Genomic DNA, 22,001 nt, shown 5'->3' with positions numbered 1-22,001 from the left:
CCATGTAGTCTCCCCAGGCATAGTGTGTCATTGAGGTGAGGGTTCACTTAGGCAGATCTCTGTCCGTGGTCATTTTAGGCATGCCATGTGGAAGGGGGCAGTGCAGGGCTCATTCCCAGCCAGCTGCTGGAGGAGAAGCGGAAAGCCTTTGTCAAGCGGGACCTGGAACTGACACCCACCTCAGGTACAGTCTTTCCCCAAGACCCCAAATCTGAGATCTGACGTGGCCCTGCCTGGCCTCACTGGTCCATCTCCTTACGGCCAGGGACCCTATGTGGCAGCCTTTCAGGAAAGAAAAAGAAGCGAATGATGTATTTGACCACCAAGAATGCAGGTGGGTGTTGGGCGCCCCTTTCTCCCTGTCCGCTTCTAATGCCCTCTTTTCCCCATCAATAACTGGTGCATCTCTTGGTTCTGAGACTGCCAGTCCTGTCCCTAAGCCCTGCCTGGTTTCTCCCTGCTGCGTTGGCCCCAGCCCTCTTACTCTCAGCCTCCCTGAGAGCCCAACCGCACCCCCTCCATCTGATGAGCAGTGCCATCTCCCTGTGTCCAGAGTTTGACCGTCATGAGCTGCTCATTTATGAGGAGGTGGCCCGCATGCCCCCCTTCCGCCGGAAAACCCTGGTGCTGATTGGGGCTCAGGGCGTGGGCCGCCGCAGCCTGAAGAACAAACTCATCATGTGGGATCCAGATCGCTACGGCACCACAGTGCCCTGTGAGTGGGAACCGGGTCCTGCTTGGTGGGGGGTTGGGGGCGAGGGAGCAGGGGCTGCCCTGGTGGCCAGGGCTGGTCCTCTAAATGGGCATCTGCCCTAGGTGAAGTGATACCTTTGGGCGAGGTGTAGGGTGTGCGCCCTCTATGGGTGAGTGTGGGAACTGCAGGCTGGGAGGGCGCAGAGAGCTGTCTCAGGACCCATTGGCCAGGTGGACGTTGCTAGCCTTGCCTCTTCTTCCCTCCCGTTTCACTTGCTGAAAGCCCATAGTGAAACAGAGCTATAAGCTGTGCATGGGCTTGTATAAGACAGGGCTTCTTGGTGACAGAGGCAGCTGGGGTATGAAAGCTCCTGGCTCCTAGAGGCAGGAACCTGAGTGCTGACCCCAGGTGTGCTTGGCCTTGCTGTGTGGCTTTGGGCTGCATATTGCCCTCTCTGGGCTTCAGCTCTGCATCTATGAACAGTGGGTTAGAGCAGTGATCTCTGCAGGTCCTCTCAATATGGACATCTTGAGTCCGTAGGTGCCAGTGCTGAGGGCTAGGGGCAGGTGTGCAGGAGGGCACAGGGGTTCTTGGCTCTCAGAGAACACGAGCCCTTATGTCTGAGATGATGCGTCCTGCCTGTGCCCATCGGCCCCTCCTTCCCCCTAGACACATCCCGGAGGCCCAAGGACTCAGAACGGGAAGGCCAGGGTTACAGCTTTGTGTCCCGTGCGGAGATGGAGGCCGATATCCGTGCTGGGCGATACCTGGAACATGGTGAATACGAGGGCAACCTGTACGGCACACGTATCGACTCCATCCGGGGTGTGGTGGCTGCTGGCCGGGTGTGCGTGCTGGATGTCAACCCCCAGGTACTGCTGGCCCGCTCCTTCCCAGCCTGCTCAGTACCTCTCTGGGTACTCTGCTTGCCCCCAGTATTTCCCCATATATTTCCACACATCCTAGTATAACCCCTCAATTACTGCTAGGGCCATAGCCCACCCAGAACCCCTTTCTCAGCCTCCTGCACCCCCACTCTTCTAGTTTCCTCCAGTTCACCCCATCCCAGCCACCAGCCAGCTGTTCTTCATTCACTCCCAGGTTTCATGTTCTAGAAGCCCAGGTACCTCATTCTCCTCTGTTCCTAGGTACCTGTCCTTACCCCATCACCCCAGATGTACATGGGGATATACTCCTGGCCCTCCTCTTCTGCAGGCAGTAAAGGTGCTGAGAACAGCTGAGTTTGTCCCTTATGTGGTGTTCATCGAGGCCCCTGACTTTGAGACACTGCGGGCCATGAACCGGGCGGCGCTGGAGAGTGGAGTGTCTACCAAGCAGCTCACGGTGAGGGCCTGAGGTATGGTGGGAGGGGCCTAGTGGCTGTCTGGGAGTAGGGGCCAGCCAGAGCTGAGGAAGAGAAGGAGATGGTGTCCGCAAGGGGAGAGGCGCCCACCCAAGGTACCCACCCAGTGAGGTAGGACTAACAATTCTCACTTTATAGGTGTGGACATGGAGGTCTGAGCAAGGAAATGAAGGGACGCAGCTAGTCCGGGGCACGGGAGCTTCTGCCAGGCCCTGCCCAGTCCACTCTGTGGGAACAGAAGCCTGACTCTAGGGAGCCCAGAGGGCCGGAGGGCAGAGGTGGGCTGTTGACAGCTGGGGAAAAGGCTGAAGGGAGGGAGGAAGCTAGAGACTGGAAGGCTGGCTGGAGGGACCAGGTAGCATCAGGGAGGAGGCTGTGCATGGAGGAGAGGCTTCAAGTCAGGTGTTGCACGACTCCGGGGCACCCTTCAGCTCCCAGGGACCCCTGAGAACAGTCTTCCTCTTCAGGTGCAGGGTTTGCAGAGTTGAACCCAGGGGTCCCTCTGCTGGCCATATCTAGTACTGCAGCTCCCAGACTCAGTTTGGAGCACTATGCAGGCCCAGGAGCAAGGTCTGGGCTGGGCTCCCCAGGGCTGCAGCACCAAGCCCCTGCCCCGCCTCCACCGCCGGACACAAGCAAGGCCTACTGGAGCCCCTCAGACAAAGCTGGGCCAGTCCTTGAGCTCCTGCCTGGGGTTATTTAAGTCAGTATTCAAGTTCTCCTCCCACCTCTGCCCCACCAACTTGGATTGGGTCTGGGACCAGGTTTGTCCTGGGCCACACAGGGATGTGCCCTTCAGGCTGCCTAGGTAAGGGGGCCTAGTCAGACTGAAGGGAGGACTGGTTTTGGAGTCAGGCAGACCCTGTGCGGCCACTGGCTGTCTGTGTGGCCTCTGTGTGTCTGAGTTTTCTGTTTAAATTGGAATAATTAGTTCTACTTGCAGAGCTGTAGTGAAGATTATGCAAGTTACAAGTGTTCAGTGTTGCGCTTGTCACTTCCTGAAGGTTATTTCCTTCCTTCCTTCTACCCACCTGTCTGTCCATGGTTACAGGAGAGCTGCCATGGGGCATGCAGGGAGGAGCTGCTGCCTCCCAAGCCAGGGGCTCTGAGCCTCAGTGGTTGGTACTTTGGGCTCTGGGGAAGGGCCTAGATGATACAGGCTCTGGGTCCCCTACGTGGGGGGGGGGGGTGTCTGGGAGACACTGACGGGTGGTAGGCCTGCTTGTGCTGGCAGGAGGCGGACCTGAGGCGGACAGTGGAGGAGAGCAGCCGCATCCAGAGGGGCTATGGGCACTACTTCGACCTCTGCCTGGTCAACAGCAACCTGGAGAGGACCTTCCGTGAGCTCCAGGCCGCCATGGAGAAGCTGCGCACGGAGCCCCAGTGGGTGCCTGTCAGCTGGGTGTACTGAGCCTGTTCACCTGGACCTCCGCTCTCTGGGTCATAACCAAACCCTGAATCCGTCCCCTTCTCACCCGTGACCCCCAGCCCCCATCCTCAGCTCCTGTCCCTGGCTCTCTGGCTCTCCCTGGGTCTCGGCCCTTCATCTGGCTTCAGCGCAGAGGCGAGTACTGCCAGGGAGGTGGGTGTTCATGGGGTACCCCTGTGCCCAGGTGCTGCCCACTCCCTTCATCCATTGGCCACCAGATGTCCCTCTCTGGGGGCCAGACCGTGCCCAGGAGGGTGTCAGAGTCACCTCCGTAATGCTCAGTCCAGAGGAGAGAAAAGCTACTTTGGGACCACACGTGGTCGTAGGTACACTGCCTGCCCCTCTCCCACCAGTCCCCTCTCCAATCACTTTTCCTCCTCCGGACTGGCCCCACCCCTACCCATTCCTAGGCTCCTCCTACTTCTCACTCCTGCAGCCTAGGAGCCGGTCTTAGGCTGGTTCCCTGTGACCAAGGGGAGTACATGACTCCCTGGCAACCAGGCAGGCCCGGGTGGGGGTGCCATCCTGGTGCCATCCCAAAGGTTGAAGGAGCCGAAGCACCAGCTAGTTGCCACAGCCAGGGACCCGTGCAGCTCTCAGCCCCCTCGGAACGGGGCTGGGTCCCTGTCCTTCCCTCATCCACAGCTTTTCACTGCCGAAGTCTCTCCACGGACTTCTCCAAGGTGACCCTGACAGGGCAGCTCTTGCTCCCTGCAGGGCAAGGCTGGCAGGGGCCATGGGCCCCTGGGGTGGGTTGGAGGCCAAGCCCTGTGAGGAGAGGAGCCTGCAACTTGTGACGGGAGAACTCGCAGCCCTCCGTGGCCCGTGGCTGGGGTATGTCCGGGCCCCCTGTCCGTCGTTGCTGTCCATTTTGGTCTCTCTGGCCGGGTCCAGGTGGCATGAGGGCTGCCTGAGGGCTGAGGCAGGGTGAGGGCCGGGCCATGCGGTGTGGGCTCGGAGGACATTTGTGCCCCAGCAGGCTCCCTGCGTGACTCCAGGGGGCGCCATTCCCCCTGTAGTCTGCAGTTTCTGTTTCGCCTTGCGGCGGTGTCTGGTCTGTTTCTGCCACTGGTGTGTGTGTGTGTGTCACGCTTTGTTTTGGGAAAGGGAGAAGCAAAAGGTAGTTTTGCTTTGGAGGTTACTCTCTGGGGGCCCCCCTTTTTGGGGCTCACCATCAGCCCCCATTTCTTATGAGACGCTTATCCCGGATTCCAGAGGGTTGGCCCTCCCAGGATATCTTCCTCCAACTCTCCTATTGTCTCCTGATCCTAAATGCTTGCCCTCCAGTCCTTGGGAGGGCGATTGTGTAAAATAGGAGAATCCCTTTTAAGAAAAGAATGCTGTCCTCGACTTCCCCCGGCATCTCATCCCTCATCCTTCTCTGTGACCTTTCCTGGGGTGAACCTGTCCTTGTAGGGGACCTCCCCCACTATCCCTACCCCCAGCCTTTGTGCTCCCCAGTTCTTCTGAGTGTCTAGTCCGTCTTCGCTGCACTGTCAGCCCAAGCTGGCCCCTGAACCACTGTGTGCCCATTTCTTAGGGAAGGGGAGGGAGAAGAAACAGAATATTTATTACAAAGTTAGAAATATATTTATTATATTAGGGATCTCATTTGCATTTGCCTAGGTATACAAGTGAGATGTGCCGGTCAAGCCTGCTCCCATCTCATTTGCATAGCTCTGCATCCACTATGCACCTCTGCTTTCCTCTTTTCCCTTAGTCAGCGGTTCTTTTAATTTATCCTCCATTAGCTCTTCCTTGCTTCCCCCTCACCCTTAGCCCAAGGAGACTGGGAGTGGGAGGAAAATGGGTGTTCTCCTGCTGGCCCGGGGCCATGGTGCCCTTTGTCCATCCATCCCCACCTCACCCAGAAGACTTGGGAATAGAGGCAGCCACCCCCCTCCCTTTGGTAACGCTCTAAAGCACCCTGATTAGAAGACCATCCTCTTGGATGGGAATGGGCACTGGACATCATGCCCAGGAGCTGGTACCTGGTTCTTCAGGGTGAATCTCCATCTTCACCTCTGGTGACACCCGAGGGTCAGGGCTGGGCCCCTCCTTTCCTGTCTCCATCCCTCTCTGAACAGCTTCCTTCCTCCCCTGCCTTAGCCCCTCTTGAGGGACCAGGGCTGGGTTGGAACAGGTGTGTGTGCTCCTCCTCCCCCCTCCCACTGTGGATGCTTGTATTGAGGAACCTCAGGATAATGAGGACCCCGTCCGCCTGTCCATACCCAGTCCCAGCCCAGCTATCCTTCCCCGTCCCATCCCTCAGCCATCTAATTCCCGAGCTTTCTCTCTGACTGGTTTTCTTTCCTTTGATTAAATGTGAAAGCAAAGGTTCGAGGCTCTGTCTGTCTTTTGTTGGGATCGAGTGGATGGCTTCGGGAAAGGTTTAGAGTTGGGGGAGCACAGCATAGATGATTCTGGAATGGAAGCTGGAGTGACATGTCTTGTGTTCTGTGATGTCCCACTGTTCCACACTCCCCAGCCCCAGAAGATGCTCTTGTTAAAGGCTTGTATCCAGGAGTCTATGAGCATCCATGAGGGCTGGGGAACTCAGGGAATCCATAGCTAATCCACTCAGCTTTACCCAGGACTAGCTGTGTGGTCTTAGGCAGGTTCTTCTCCTCCTCTGGACCTCAGGTTCATCCTCTGTAAGGTGTCATGGCTTCTCCCGGGGTAATGCTAGGATTGGTTCTAGGTGCTCAGCAGTAGGGGCCATAGAGAGTGGTTGAAATATCATCCCCATGTCTCCATGGGTGTGTGGTTGAGGGGTCAGCTTCCTTCCCACCTGAGTTCCTCAGGGGATCCCAGGATGCTCACTGAACATTTTCAAGAAGGGCTTTGGCTGTTCCCTTCTATGACAACCAAATGTTGAACTGGCTCCCTTCCTTTGATATCTCCAAAGCATCCACTCACCCAGGGACTAGTGTGGGGACAGCTTGACTGGTGATTTGGAGGCAGCCATGGGGCCTCACGTCATCCACCTAACAGCTCTGACGAGAACTGAGAACCGAATAGTAAACATGCCAGTTCCAAAATGTCCCTTGACCATTGCCAGCTCAGGGAATGTTTTCTTAGCCAATTTTTCCTCCTTGGGTCCTCCCTTCATGTCGCTGGTCCCTCTGCTGCTTCTTTCTCTCACTGTGGACAAACTTCATCCCATCTCCTGGGGCACCCCTGGAAACTCAGTCCTTCTTTACTATACCAGCAACTCTGCACTTGTATTCCTCTCCACCTCAGTGGTTCTCAGCACTGGCTACCCATAAAAATTGCCTGGAGAGTTAAAAAACAAAAAAAAAACAAAAACCACAATTGTTTGGATGCCAGTCCAGAGCAATTAAATCAGAAATTCAAGAAAGGCTATCAGCTGTAACTAACAACCAGAACATCACAGCTTAATAGTTTAACAACTTTATTATTCCTTTCTTGTCCACATCACATCTGATGGAAATGGGGTGGCACTGCTAACAATGATTCAGGGATCTAGTCTCCTGGGTTATTACAAGGGAAGCTGGGAAATGTAGTCTTTCTCAGTGCTCCGAAAGAGGAAACAGGGTCTAACCAGCCTCTCTGAGGCTGAGAGTGGAACTGGGATGCAGTATGTTTTAAAGTGCCCCAAGTGATTCTAAGTGAAAGTGTTAGCTGCCCAGATGTATCCAACTCTTTGCAACCCTGTGGACTGTAGTCCATCAGGCTCCTCTCTGTCTATGGGATTTTCCAGCCAAGAATACTGGAGTGGGTTGCCATTTAGTGATTCTAATGTGTAGCCAAATCTGCCAGCCGCTGCCCGTCTATTTTGCCCATACCCTTCAGGTGGAGGGAATTTCCTTTTAGCTCCAAATTGGCACCAAAGTATTTTCCTAATAAAGACAGTTGAATTTCTTTCTTTTTTTTTTTAAGTCGCTCAGTCATGTCGACTCTTTGTGACCCCATGGACTGTATAGTCCATGGAATTCTCTAGGCCAGAATACTGGAGTGGGTAGCCTTTTCCTTCTCCAGGGGAACTTCCCAACCCAGAGAGCGAACCCAGGTCTTCCACATTGCAGCCAGATTCTTTACCAGTTGAACCACAAGGGAAGCCTGACAGTTGAATTTCTAAAGGGAATTCTGCTGCCAGTTTTTTTTTTTTAAATCCTTTTCCCCTCTTGGCACAGTAGCCTGTGCTTCGAAGGGAAGAAAGGATTCTTATCATATCGTGTGCTATGCTCAGTTGTTCAGTTGTGTTCAACTCTTTGCAGAGAGAGGCTTCTCTCTCCATGGGATTTTCCAGGGAAAAATACTGGAGCGGATTGCCATTTCCTACTACAGGGGATCTTCCTGACCCAGGGATCAAACTGGTATCTCTTGTGTCTCCTGCATTTGCAGGTGGATTCCTTACCACCAGCACCACCTGGGAAATTCATAATCATTATAACTAGGCTCAAACACATCTTCATTAATCAAAAAAGGAGCCATTACATCCAACACATTTTTGCCAAAGAGAAATAAGTTTATTTATTCCTGTTGCATAAAACTCGCTACTTCCGGATTCAGTGAACTCTTGGAAAGTATTTCCTGCCTCCTGCTGGTTGTGGAAATGTTTTCCCTGCAAAAAGTTGTCAAAATGCTTGAAGAAATGGTAGTCGGTTGGCGAAAAGTCAGGTAAGTATGGCGAATGAGGCAAAACTTCATAGGCCAATTAGTTCAACTTTTGAAGTTTTGGTTATGCAGTGTGTGGTCAGGTGTTGTTGTGGAGAATTGGGCCCATTCTGTTGACCAAGGCCAGCTGCAGGCATTGAAGTTTTCAGCGCATCTCATTGATTGGCTGAGCATACTTCTCAGATGTAATGGTTTCACCGAGATTCAGAAGCTGTAGTGGATCAGATAGGCAGCAGACCACTAAACAGTGACTATGACTTTTTTGATGCAAGTTTGGCTTTGGGAAGTGCTTTGGAGCTTCTTCTCAGTCCAGCCAGTGAGCTGGTCATCAGCAGTTATCATATAAAATCCACTTTTCATTGCACATCACAATCCAATTGAGAAATGGTTTGTTGCAAAGAGTAAGAGAAGACGACACTTCAAAATGACCATTTTTTTGATTTTTAGTCACCTCATGAGGCATCCACTTATGGAGCTTTTTCACCTTTTCAATTTGCTTCGAATGCCAAACGACCAGAGAACAGTCGACGCTGAATTCTTTGACAACTTCTCGTGTAGTTGTAAGAGGATCAGCTTCGATGATCTTCTCAATTGGTCGTTGCCAACTTCTGATGACTGGGCGCTGCGATCTTCATCTTCAAGGCTCTTGCCTCCTTTGCTAAACTTCTTGAGCCGTCACTGCACTGTACATTCATTAGCAGTTCCTGGCTCAAGTGCTTTGTTGATGTTGCTTGTTGTCTCTGAGGCTCTGTGACCCAGTTTGAACTCAGATAAGATTTCCTGAATTTGTTTTTTGTCTCACATCATTCCCCTAGCCTAAAACAAATGTAAAATAAACAGCAAGTAATGTCATTAGCAAAAAAAAAAAAAAGACCCACAAAATGGGAAATGCACATTAAAATGATGTGTAACATAACCACGTTTATTCAAGAATGCATTTTAATGTCAAACAGCAGCAAAGTTCAGCAATGCAAATCCACAATTATTTTTGCACCAACCTAATCGTAAGGAATGTTTCAAGTTACTCTCTAATTTTTTTTTCTTAGTCTTGCTTGTTTATTCTAGAAGAGGGAGCTCCAGGTTCATTTTGTCAGAGTATTCCTTCTTCCAAGTGGGATCTTAACTGCTGCTGCTGCTAAGTCGCTTCAGTCATGTCCGACTCTGTGCGACCCCAAAGACAGGAGCCCACCAGGCTTCCCCATCCCTGGGATTCTCCAGGCAAGAACACTGGAGTGGGTTGCCGTTTCCTTCTCCAATGCATGAAAGTGAAAAGTGAAAGTGAAGTTGCTCAGTCGTGTCCGACTCTTCACGACCCCGTGGACTGCAGCCTACCAGGCTCCTCCATCCATGGATTTTTCAGGCAAGAGTACTGGAGTGGGGTGCCATTGCCTTCTCCGATCTTAACTGGAATTGCATTAAAATAATCCACAATGACAAACCTAGACAGGGTATTAAAAAGCAGAGATGTGACTTTACTGACAAACACCCTTGTAGTCAAAGCTATGGTTTTTCCAATAGTCATGTACGGATGTGAGAGGTGGACCATAAAGAAGGCTGAGAGCCAAAGAATTGATGCTTTCAAATTGTGGTGCTGGAGAAGACTCTTGAGGGTCCCTTGGACAACAAGGAGACCAAACCAGTCAATCCTAAAGAAATCAACTCTGAATACTCATTGGAAGGACTGGTGCTGAAGCTGAAGCTTCAATACTTTGGCCACCTGATGTGAAGAGCTGATTCATTGGAAAAGACCTTGGTGCTGGGAAAGACTGAAGGCAAAAGGAGAAGGGGGTGGCAGAGGAAGAGATGGTTAGATAGCATCCCTGACTCAATGGACATGAATTTGAGCAAACTCCAGGAGATGGTGGAGGACAGAGGGACCTGGCGTGCTGCAGCCCACGGGGTCTCAAAGAGCCAGACATAACTTAGTGACTGAACAACAATCTAGCAGGAATTAGGGCTCTTTAATCTTGCCATCCAGGACTGTGTTCTGCCTCTCCACATATTCAGGCCTCCCTCTAGCCCAGGGTCGCCAGCGGCCTGTCTGCTAGGCAATGCTGTTTAGATCGGCGTGTTTCCAGGCAGTGGCAATGTGATAAAAAGGACAACATGGTGACTTTCTTATTAAAGGAAGTTCATTCCTCTCAAAGAACTGCCGTTTTGGGAATTCTCTGGTTGTCCAGAGAATCTGCCTGCAGTGCAGGAGACCCAAGTTCAATCCCTGGGTCATGAAGATCCCCTGGAGAAGGAAATGGCAACCCATCCTAGTATCCTTGCCTGGAAAACCCCATGGACAGAGGAGCCTGGTGGGCTGCAGTCCATGGGGTCGCAAAGAGTTGAGCATGACTTAGCGACTAACACTTCACTGGTTGTCCAGTGATTAGGACTCGGTGGCCTCACTGCCACGGGTCTGGGCTCAACCGCTGGTGGGAGAATTAAGGTCCCACCAGCCTCACTGTGTGTCCAGAGAAACAACAACAACACAAACTGCCCTTTGTCTCAAGATTCTCTCTCCTCTCCCTACTCTTTGGGGTTAAAATGGTCTTCCTTTTATAAAAGGGCTCTGACATTAGAATTTTTTTAGAAGTTCCTCCACCAGGAAAGTCCCCAGAATTATTTTCTTATTTCTGAATGCTTAAGTTGATAATGTATATTTTGGAAGTTTTGCTGATCTGTGAAATCTCAAAGTTTGAATTAGATTCCTTGCTAGGTTTAGTTATATAGGTGTCCTGCGTTTTGCTGAGTATTTTGCACTGGGGTTGCTATCGTGCAAGACTTTCCCCCCTATTATACCTTCTAATAAATTATCCAGTTCCTTTAAAAATTATAGCATGAACGTTAAGTCCAGTGGTCACCCATTATCTGTGGGGGATACGTTCCAAGACCCCCAGTGGATGCCTGCAACTGTGATAGTATTGAACCCTATATATACTATTTTTTCCTATATATACTTACCTATGGTAAAGTTCAAGTTATAAATTAGGCACAGTAAGAGATCAACAACAATAATAATAAAGTAAAATGATTTTATCAGTGTACTGTAATAAATGTCCATTCTGATTCTGTAGATCTTGCATGGGACCAGAGATTTTGCATATCTAAACAGTTCCTGGTCACGCCCATGTGCTACTCTTCATGGAACACATGTGAATTAGCAAGTGTTCAAAGCAGAGGGTCTCAAACTCAGCATGTTAAAAACCACTTTGGGAAGTTGTACTCATCCTAATGGGCCTCCCAAGTGGCTCAGCGGTGAAGAACCTGCCTGCCAATGCAGGAGATTTGATTCCTGGTTTGGGAAGATCCCCCAGGGAAGGAAATGGCAGCCCACTCCAGTATTCTTGCCTGGGAAATCCCATGGACAGAGGGCTATAGTCCATGGAGTTGCAAAAGAGTCAGATACAACTTAGTGACTTAACAACAACTGTAATAAAAGTTATGTGAATGTGATCTCTCATATACATAAAATATCGTATTGTATTAATTTAATGCCTTTTCCATCTTAACTGAGCACTTATCACGCAGTGTAGCCATAACTTTTGTACTTTGAGGTGCAAGAGCAAAGCTGGAATATATTTCTTTTTCCTTCTTCACAATCTCTGGGATAGAAGGTTCATCTTAGCAACCACAGTGTTTGTTTTTTTTCTTTCCTTTTAAAGTTGAGCACATTCACCTTTTCACTTAAAGGAAGCATTAATGTTTTACAGCTTCTCTGTGGCAAACCTGAATAACCAGCATCACTTCTCTGATGCTTTGGGGTGATTTGGAGAAAAATAAACACAAGCAATGTGGTAGCAAGACAGTCGATCTAATTTAGAAGGCTACTTAATGACTATCAGCTAAGATACTCTGGGACAGGCATCATCACTCTTCTCAAAATGGCATGCAATTGAAAACTTGAAGATTGTTTATTTCTGGAGCTTCCCATTTAATATTTTTGGACCATGGTTGACCACAGGTAATCAAAACCATGGATAAGGTTGGGGTGGATGTATTCATTCAACAACCATCTAATGAGAACCATTGATCAAGGCAGGGTCCCTACATCCAGAGGCCCAGAGTCTAAGGCAGTGGATAGGAAGAAGGTCCTGATTAGCACTCTGTAATGAGAAGCTGTTATGGGAGCACCAAGAAATGGCTACTCAATCAACCCATGGGGGCATCAAAAAGCATTTCCAAGAGGTGCTGATGCTGGAGTGAACTCTTAAACATACGGGGATGTTTACTAAGTGAATGAATGAATGCTTGTACCCTGGAAAAGGATAAGTATTTTGGTATTTTTGATATTGAATTTCTTCTACTCCAGAATCCTGGCTCCGAGTGTGTATGCACATATGTGAGGGGAGGATGGTGGTCGTGGAGTTTTTGCTTAAGGCACAGGTCACTGAACTGACCCCCCTCTACCTTCCAGTCGCAAACGTCCCAGTTAGGGAGTGTCCCTCCCCATTTGTCAGTCCACCCTGGTTTGGGGCCAGACTTAAGACACCCAGACTTCCTGGATTAAGATTCTGCCCCTCTTATGGCCTGTTGGGGTTAAGGTGTGTCTCCATATACTTACTTAATGCAGAAGATGAAGCTGTGTTCTTCTAAGAGAGACAGTGGGAAGAAATGAGACTACCCATAAACCAACCCCTGAAATGTTATACTGCCTTCAGCTCTCGTTTCTTCTCTGCTACATGGGGTCCTGGGCCAGTGGATCCACAGCCGCAGTTACCCTGTGTGCTTCAGTTATACTTTAAGACTCCCAAACCCTATCTGCAACTGCTCATGAGACATATCTCCACGTACATGAACTTCTTTTTTTTCTTTTTGTCGGCTGTGCCGAGTGGCATGTGAAATCTTACTTCCCCGACCAGGGATTGTACTCATGCCCCCTTCATTGAGAGTGTGGAGTCTTGACCACCGGACCTCCAGGAAAGTCCCTGGAAGAACTTTAGAATTTCTAAGTCCCTTAGAAAATTTCCAAGACCCAAAGCCACAGTTTCAAGTGCCTGCTGTTCACTTTCTCTGTGACCCTCCAAGAACCCCATCCACTCCATCTGGACTCTGTGGTCATTGTTTATATGGTTTCTGGCTTCCCCATAACTAAGAGTTCCTAGAGGGCAGAGGCCAGGCTTTCTTGTCCTTTGGCACAAAGCCTTAATATATACAATTATAATCAAGCGAAAACCATTTCTTTGAACAAATAAAAACAATCGGCTGACATCTGTAGACATTTTCTTCCCTTAAATATTTATGAGTTGGGCAATGATCTCTGTCCTTTTGAACAGGAAAGGGTTTTATAACATGCAGTGTGATGTCTCTCTTTTACAGGGAGGTAGTAGACCCGGGGTGTGTAAGTTCTGAATTCTGAAACTGGTTAGGAACAGAGACTTCATTATTTTTATTACCATATAACTTAATAAAACTTCAGCATAAATTCATGAAGAAGGACTTAGAAACACCTTGAAGTATGACCTTTCTGGGACAACACAAAAGGATAAAGTTACATTTGGCCCAAGTTAGGTAAACTTTAAAGGCACATACAAACACTCCCAGCTACATCCCCACACCAGGGAGGGGTCCAGTCAACTAGAGAGATGTTTCAATCTACTTGTTCATTTCAATAATGACTGTAATAGTTATGAATAACAATAGCCATTTTCAGGACTTCAGCCGTGAGTGAATTAGAAAAATTATTCTAGGCTAAGGAATCAAGCAGAAAAGCCATCAGGAAGGGAGCCCTGGGGGGAGGTGTATGGACAGTTGCCTGAAGATGGAGCTGACGATTAAGAGGGTTCATTGAACCCACTTAACCAAGGACATCTTTCAGTTGGCAGGAGTCTAGCTCGTGGGAGCAGCGAAATGTCCTCGAAAAATGCCATCCTGGAGCCGCAGTGCACTGTGGGGACCAAATATGCCAGGTGTGAGGCATGAGTGTACACCTCTGACCACCGTCCCCAACCAAGGAGTAGGCAGTATCTGGGTGTTCATATTTGTCTCCTCTCTTATTTCATGTGTGCAAGTCTTGGCGCAGTGCCTGACAATTTCACAAATAATCTGAGTGTTTCAGCCTGCTCCCACCCATTTTTATTTTTATCGGGGCTTGGTTTCCCTTCCAGAAAGAGATCTTCCTTTCTCTCTGCTGTTTCCCATAAACCTGCCCTCATGCTGTGTAGTATTAGTACTCAAGTGTTGGTTTGTGGACCATTTCACTGGCAGCAAGATGAGAAAATTAAGAACAAAAGGGAAGTTTATCATTAAGCTGAATATATCTACTTTTAAGGATTATCCTTTACTGTGATGTGGTGATTATGAATTTTATTTCATCACACACTAATGTTAAGAAACACTGCATTATTTTTCTAACCTGAATAAAATCTTTCCCTGAATCCCTGCTCATCAGAGTGGAAAGAAATGAGATCTCAACCCTATTTTGGAGAGTTTCTTCACTTTCCTAGAGTTGCACAAAAATTAAAGGACCTTACGTGGTGCCTGGAAAATGAGAGTCAGGGTTTTAGTTCAGGTGGAGTGAATAAGGTACCTAGTGCTTTTATTTATTTATTTAATTTTTAAATTTTAGAGTGCTCTTTATTTTGACACTTACAGGGCATGGCTAAGGCACGTTCACAAGCATTTGTTAGAAGTTATGTGCAAAACAAATTCTCTTGGGACTTCCCTGGTGGCCCAATGGTAAAGAATCCCCCTTCTAATGCATTGGACATGGGTTCAATCCCTGGTACGGGAACTGAGAACTAAGATCCCACATGCCTTGGGGCAACAAAGCCCACATGCTACAACGAAGACCCAGCACAGCAAACAAAAAACAACCTTCTCTCACTCTCCAGCTGCTCTTCCTTCCCTTTGTACTTGCTGCTACAGACTGGTCCCTACCTATCTTCATGGGTTTCCCAGTGGCTCAGTGGTCAAGAACCTGCCGGCAATGCAGGAGAGGCAGGTTTGATTTCTGGGTTCGCAAGATCCCCTGGAGGAGGAAATGGCAACTCATTCCAGTATTCTTGCCTGGGAAATCCCATTGACAGAAGAACTACAGTCCAAGGGGTCACAAAGAGTCAGACATGACTCATCATGTACACTTCTGCATGTATCTTCATATCTACAAATCCTCAGTTGTTTTGAAAATACAGACAAGGTTTTAGGGATCTGCTTCAAAATATGAATTAAGCTTCTATGCCCTAAATCACTAAGACATCAAAACTCAGGAGAGCCTTATGCTTTTAAACAATGAGATCCAATGTGAAACAATTTTCATTGCATTGCTGGGACTTGTGGGAAGGGAAATCTCAAAGAGGCCACAAAACAAAACAATCCTCTTGGGCATGGTGAATGGACAGGAAAGGTGGAGTTGTGCTAAAGGCAAATGCCAATATTAGCATCACATTTGGTAAGTTAGATATTAACCCAGGGTCAAGGTAAGGCAACCTAAGATTCTGGTATGTTAGGGACCTGGTCCCAAGTTGCTATCCTATTCTGGACCTCTCTGGACAGAAGCAAATGCAAATTGTTTCTGGAAGAAAGTATCCTCAATTTCAGCCTCCAGATTTTCCATAGGTTCATCCAAACACAAGCTCAACAACGTGAGATCACAAACACAGAGAAACAGACCACCATGCGCAACAGTCAACATAAACAATATATTTATAGGTCCAAGGACTTCTGATATTAGCCACAAAATGTAAACTAACCAAATGTGTGTAAATGTTTAATGAAATAAAAGATGGCATTATAAAAATTAACAAGCAACAAGACACTAGAATGGTCAATTTTGAAAGAGAACCATCCAGAACTTATAGAAATTAAAAAAAAATACAATGATTAAAACAAAAACTAATTGGAGGGAGCTAACAGCAAATCAAACACAGCTGAAAAGAGATGAATGAATAAAAAAGCTGCTCCCTGAAGTATGGTCCTTGGATTAGCAGCATCATCACCCTGGGGACTTGTTAGAAATGCAGACTCTCAGGCCCTATCCAAAACTACTGAATCAAATTTGAATTTTAGACACTTCCCTAGTGGTCCAGTAGCTAAGACTCCACACTCGCAATGCAAGGGTCCCAGATTCGATCCCTGGTCAGGGAACTAGGTTCCACGTGCCACAGGTAGGAGCTAACATGCCGCAACTTAAAATTCTGTGTGCCCCAATGAAGATCGAAGGTCCTAAGTGCTGCAGCTGAGACCCAGTGTAGCCAAACAAATATATATTTTTAGGGATTTTGTAGTTTAACAAGATTCTTTGGCAATTAATAGGCATTTTCAAGTTTAAGAAGTACTAAACTAGAAGATAGAGCTGAAAAAATAGAATGAATAACAGAGAGATAAGAAGGGAAATATGAGAAGGTAAAAGCAGGTATAAAGGTAAGGTCTAAAATTTTTTATCCTGATCAATGGAGACATTTTTAAAAAGAATGAAGTACAGAAAATATTTGAAGATAAATATTTTTCAAGAACAGATGAAATATATGAACTCACAGATGTAAGGATTTGTACCAAACAAGAAAAATTTGGGGACTTCCCTGGTGGCCCCTGGCTTAGCCTCTGAGCTCCCAATGCAGGGGGCCTGGGTTCAATCCCTGGTCAGGGAACTAGATCCCACATGCCACAACTAAAAAGATCCTGCATACCACAAGAAAGATCCCTGGTGTTGCAACTAAGACCCAGCTCAGCCAAACAAATAAGTAAATATACATATTTTTAAAATTTGAAGTTTGCAGCCAGGAGTAAAACTTCAGGACACCAAAAGAAATTGAAAAACAGTCTGAGAAAAAAAAAGAGCACATTGCTCAGTCTGACACCAGCAACACTTACAGCTAGAAAACCAAACAATAGTATTTCCAGAATGCCGAGAGAAAATGGCTGTAAACCTAGGACTGTATACCCAACAAAATCCTTCCAAGAATTTTGATAGAGTTTTTCAGATAAAAACTGACAGATTTTACCATTTACATGATGTTTTAAAAAGAAAAGCTAATATGTAAGAATCCAAGTTAATGTTGTTTATGTAAAATAGCGATGAGCAATAGTGTCTAGTTTGTACCTTCCCACAAAGAAAATTCTAGGCCCAGATGTCTTCACGATGATTTCTACCAAACATATAAAACATGTACCAATTATACATAAACTCTTCCAGGAAATTGAAGATGAGGGACACTTCTCAGCATTAGTTCAGTTCAGTCACTCAGTCGTGTCTGACCCTTCGTGACCCCGTGAACCGCACCATGCCAGGCCTCCCTGTCCATCACCAACTCAAACCCATGTCCGCCCAAACCCATGTCCATCGAGTCAGTGATGCTCTCCAACCATCTCATCCTCTGTCGTCCCCTTCTCTTCCTGCCCTCAATCTTTCCCAGCATCAGGGTGTTTTCAAATGAGTCAGCTCTTCACATCAGGTGGCCAGAATACTGGAGTTTCAACTTCAACATCAGTCCTTCTAATGAACACCCAGGACTGATTTCCTTTAGGATGGATTGGTCGGATCTCCTTGCAGTCCAAGGGACTCTCAAGAGTCTTCTCCAACACCGCAGTTCAAAAGCATCAATTCTTCGGCGCTCAGCTTTCTTTATAGTCCAACTCTCACATCTAAACATGACCACTGGAAAAACCACAGCCTTGACTAGACAGACCTTTGTTGGCAAAGTAACGTCTCTGCTTTTTAATACACTATCTAGGTTGGTCATAACTTTCCTTCCAAGGAGTAAGCGTCTTTTAATTTCATGGCAGCAATCACCATCTGCAGTGATTTTGGAGCACAGAAAAATCAAGTCAGCCACTGTTTCCCCATCTATTTTCCATGAAGTGATGGGACCGGATGCCATGATCTTAGTTTTCTGAATGTTGAGCTTTAAGCCAACTTGTTTACTCTCCTCTTTCATTTTCATCAAGAGGCTCTTTAGTTCTTCTTCACTTTCTGCCATAAGGGTGGTATCATCTGCATATCTGAGGTTACTGATATTTCTCCCGGCAATCTTGATTCCAGCTTGTGCTTTTTCCAGCCCAGCGTTTCTCATGATGTACACTACATATAAGTTAAATAAGCAGGGTGACAATATACAGCCTTGACGTACTCCTTTTCCTATTTGGAACCAGTCTGTTGTTCCATGTCCAGTTCTAACTGTTGCTTCTGACCTGCATACGGGTTTCTCAAGAGGCAGGTCAGGTGGTCTGGTATTCCCATCTCTTTCAGAATTTTCCACAGTTTATTGTGATCCACAGAGTTAAAGGCTTTGGCATAGTCAATAAAGCAGAAATAGATGTTTTTCTGGAACTTTCTTGCTGTTTCCATGATCCAGCGGATGTTGGCAATTTGATCTCTGGTTCCTCTGCCTTTTCTAAAACCAGCTTGAACGTCAGAAAGTTCATGGTTCACGTATTGCTGAAGCCTGGCTTGGAGAATTTTAAGCATTACTTTACCAGCGTGTGAGATGAGTGCAATTGTGCGGTAGTTTGAGCATTCTTTGGCATTGCCTTTCTTTGGGATTGGAATGAAAACTGACCTTTTCCAATCCTGTGGCCACTGCTGAGTTTTCCAAATTTGCTGGCATATTGAGTGCAGCACTTTCACAGCATGGTCTTTCAGGATTTGAAATAGCTCAACTGGAATTCCATCACCTCCACTAGCTTTATTGATAGTGATGCTTCCTAAGGCCCACTTGACTTCACATTCCAGGATGTCTGGCTCTAGGTGAGTGATCACACCATTGTGATTATCTGGGTCGTGAAGATCCTTTTTGTACAGTTCTTCTGTGTATTCTTGCCACCTCTTCTTAATATCTTCTGTTAATATCTATTAACAGAGTGACAGCTGGTGAGGAGCTGGACTTCTTCCCCTGCCCAGGCTGGCTCTTAATATCTATCTGCTTCTGTTAGATCCCTACCATTTCTGTCCTTTATGGAGCCCATCTTTGCATGAAATGTTCCCTTGGTGTCTCTAATTTTCTTGAAGAGATCTCTAGTCTTTTTCATTCTATTGTTTTCCTCTATTTCTTTGCAATGATCACTGAGGAAGGCTTTATCTCTCCTTGCTATTCTTTGGAACTCTGCATTTAAATGAGTATATCTTTCCTTTTCTCCTTTGCTTTTCTTGTCTCTTCTTTTCACAGCTGTTTGTAAGGCCTCCTCAGACAGCCATTTTGCTGTTTTGCATTTCTTTTTCTTGGGGATGGTCTTGATTCCTGTCTCCTGTACAATGTCACGAACCTCCATCCATAGTTCATCAGGCACTCTGTCTATCAGATCTAGTCCCTTAAATCTATTTCTTACTTCCACTGTGAAGTCATAAGGGATTTGATTAAGGTCATACCTGAATGGTCTCGTGGTTTTCTCCACTTTCTTCAATTTCAGTCTGAATTTGGCAATAAGGAGGTCATGATCCGAGCCACAGTCAGCTCCCAGTCTTGTTTTTGCTGACTGTATTAAAGAATATAATCAATCTGATTTCGGTGTCAACCATCTGGTGATGTCCGTGTGTAGAGTCTTCTCTTGTGTTGTTGGAAGAAGGTGTTTGGATTCCCTGTATAACATCAATTTCGTATATATTATATATGTTCTTTTCAGATTCTTTTCCATTCTAGATTATTATAAGATATTGAACACCACATAGTTCCCTGTGTTATACTGTGAATCCTTGTTACCTCTTTTCTATATAGTAGTGTGTATCTGTTAATCCCAAATTCTTAATTTATCTCTCTTCACCCTTCCCCTTCTGTAACAGAAAGATTATAGAAAATCTCTTCAGGCTTCAGTGGATTAGGATCACAGCATCTCAATCTTTGTAGAAGGGTAGTTTAGGGAAGGACCTAAATCTTAAATCATTTATTTTCACCATCAATACTCTTTTTGGTGTTAAAATATTTCTCTGAAAGAAACAAATGAGATGATAAAGGATAGTTGATTATTATAGTTAATGTCCTAATTTGACAAAACAGAACATGAGCCATGTTGACATTCCCCTAATTTTTACCTCTCAGCAGGTTTCCAGGCTGGAAACTCTTCCTCTCAGGATGGGTGAACAGCGGCTTGTTGCAATTCTTTTGTTCAAGGGCCTCTCGTAGCTCACAGAGCTGAAGATTTGGGTGTACAAATATAGAACCAAGCTATATCAAGCTGAGGGACTGCAGAGTGACAGCTGGTGAGGAGCTGGACTTCCTCCCCTGCCCAGGCTGGCTCTGTGACAGTGCTGGGAGCTAGGTCAGTGTGGCAGGGTCTGTGAAGGATGCTCAAGTTTCTAATAAATCCATAGAAACTTGGAATCTTGAGGATGTCAATCCTAGGCTACCTTGGAGAGAGTTTTACCTCTGAAAGACATAAAGTCTGGGACTTCCCTGGCAGTCCAGTGGCTAAGACTCTGAGCTCCCAATGCAGGAAGCCCAGGTTTGATTCTTGGTCAGGCAACTAGATCCCACATGCCTCAACTGAACGTTTGCATGCCACAACTAAAACTCAGTGCAGCCAAATAAATAAGTAATTTTTAAAAACATAAAATCTCTTTAGTGGAAACACTGTCTGAAAGTAGGCAAGGGGTGGGCCTGTGATGACTTGGCTGAGTCCCCACCAAAGCTCTGGCTGCTGTAGGCGACAGATTGAGAGGGCAGGAAGGTTCTTTCCCTCCTGAGAAGCCCCCGTTCTCACCAGCCTCTAGCTGAGGGATTTATCATGGGGGGGAGCCTGCTTTGGAGGAAATTTTGAGGTCTCTCTGAGACCATCCGTAACTTACTGCTTCCTATCTCCCCCAATATTTGGGCACACACTGTGCCAGGATCCTGGGCAGAGTCCCCAGAGCTCAGACCTGGGGCTCCCTTTCCACTTGGAAAAGGTAAGGTGTGCTCCCCATGTGACACCCGCCACTCCCACCCTGCACTGGCTGCCACTTTCTGGTGAGTTTCCTTAGAATCATAAGATCGGCTCCACCTTGCCCAGCCCCCTTGGCCCTCACTTCTGGGGCATTATAAGTGGTTTCTCCTCCTAAAGCCACAGGGGCAAGGGTGGAGGCTATTGAGGACTTTGAGAAATGCTGACTGACAGGCCCTGGTGGGATTGAAATGGGTTCTACTATTTCTGAAAGCTGTTCAGCGATGAGTATCAGTAATTAACAAAATATTTATGCCCTCTGACCTGGCACGTCCATATAAGCAAATCCTTCTGAAAGAAATCTCCAAATGCAGACAAAGCAGTGTGTGAAGATTCACCACGATGTTATTTATAATAGCAAAAAGAGAAACAAGTATCTAGTGAGAGGGAATTAAAATAAGCTGACATGAAATATTATGCAGCCAATAAACTTTAATTTAGAAAATGTTTGTAAAAACCTTATGCAAAAACATGAATGCTTAATGATATAATAGTTAAGTATGAAAAACAGGATATAAAATTGTATGACAAAATAATTTGTTAAAAACACATCGGCAAGTGATATGGAGGAAAAAAACTGGACAGAAACAACAAAATGCAGTAACGATGGTCTCTGGGTAGCGGTGAGACAATGAGTGGTATGTTTTTTCCTTTTTATCCCTCCATATTTCTAGGTTTTGTGTACTGAGCAGCTCCTGGTTCATTTTTCAGAGAAAATAGAAAAAGGAAAAAAAGTAGTGGTTCCGATACTTTACCTCCCCTCTCTTCATTCCAGGGGACCAAATTCAGGGTCACTTTCAGGTTCCCCTTGGGGCCTGTCCTGTCCCCTCCCTTGCCTTTATTTACTTATTTATTTTAGATATTTTAATTAATTAATTAGGCTGCGCTGGGTCTTAGTTGGGACATTTGGTGTCTAGTTCCCTGACTGGGGATCGAACCCGGGGCCCCAGCTTTGGGAGCACAGACCCTTAGTCACTGGACCACCAGGGAAGTCCCCCTTCTCCCTGTTAGATATCCAGCTCCATCTGCGCTCTGTG

At 46.9% G+C, this 22,001-nt stretch overlaps 1 protein-coding gene across 8 annotated transcripts in view; it reads left to right on the top strand.

Annotated features, from left to right (window-relative positions):
* Positions 1 to 5,822, top strand: part of MPP2 (MAGUK p55 scaffold protein 2) — a 45,801-nt gene extending 39,979 nt beyond the window's left edge. For all 8 annotated transcript variants that reach the window (XM_042256040.2, XM_027974450.3, XM_060394905.1 and 5 more), the window contains 6 exons: positions 79 to 184; positions 266 to 334; positions 554 to 715; positions 1,364 to 1,566; positions 1,910 to 2,038; positions 3,292 to 5,822. In XM_042256040.2, the coding sequence (XP_042111974.1) occupies positions 79 to 184; positions 266 to 334; positions 554 to 715; positions 1,364 to 1,566; positions 1,910 to 2,038; positions 3,292 to 3,468 (846 nt within the window). In that variant the 3' untranslated portion in view covers positions 3,469 to 5,822. The remainder of the gene's footprint in view (positions 1 to 78; positions 185 to 265; positions 335 to 553; positions 716 to 1,363; positions 1,567 to 1,909; positions 2,039 to 3,291) is intronic.
* Positions 5,823 to 22,001: the final 16,179 nt, after the last annotated feature.

This window comes from Ovis aries, chromosome 11 (genome assembly GCF_016772045.2).
Source record: "Ovis aries strain OAR_USU_Benz2616 breed Rambouillet chromosome 11, ARS-UI_Ramb_v3.0, whole genome shotgun sequence".
NCBI lineage: Eukaryota > Metazoa > Chordata > Mammalia > Artiodactyla > Bovidae > Ovis > Ovis aries.
Note: the sequence above shows the minus strand (reverse complement) of the source record. Positions and strands in the feature narration are given on the sequence as shown.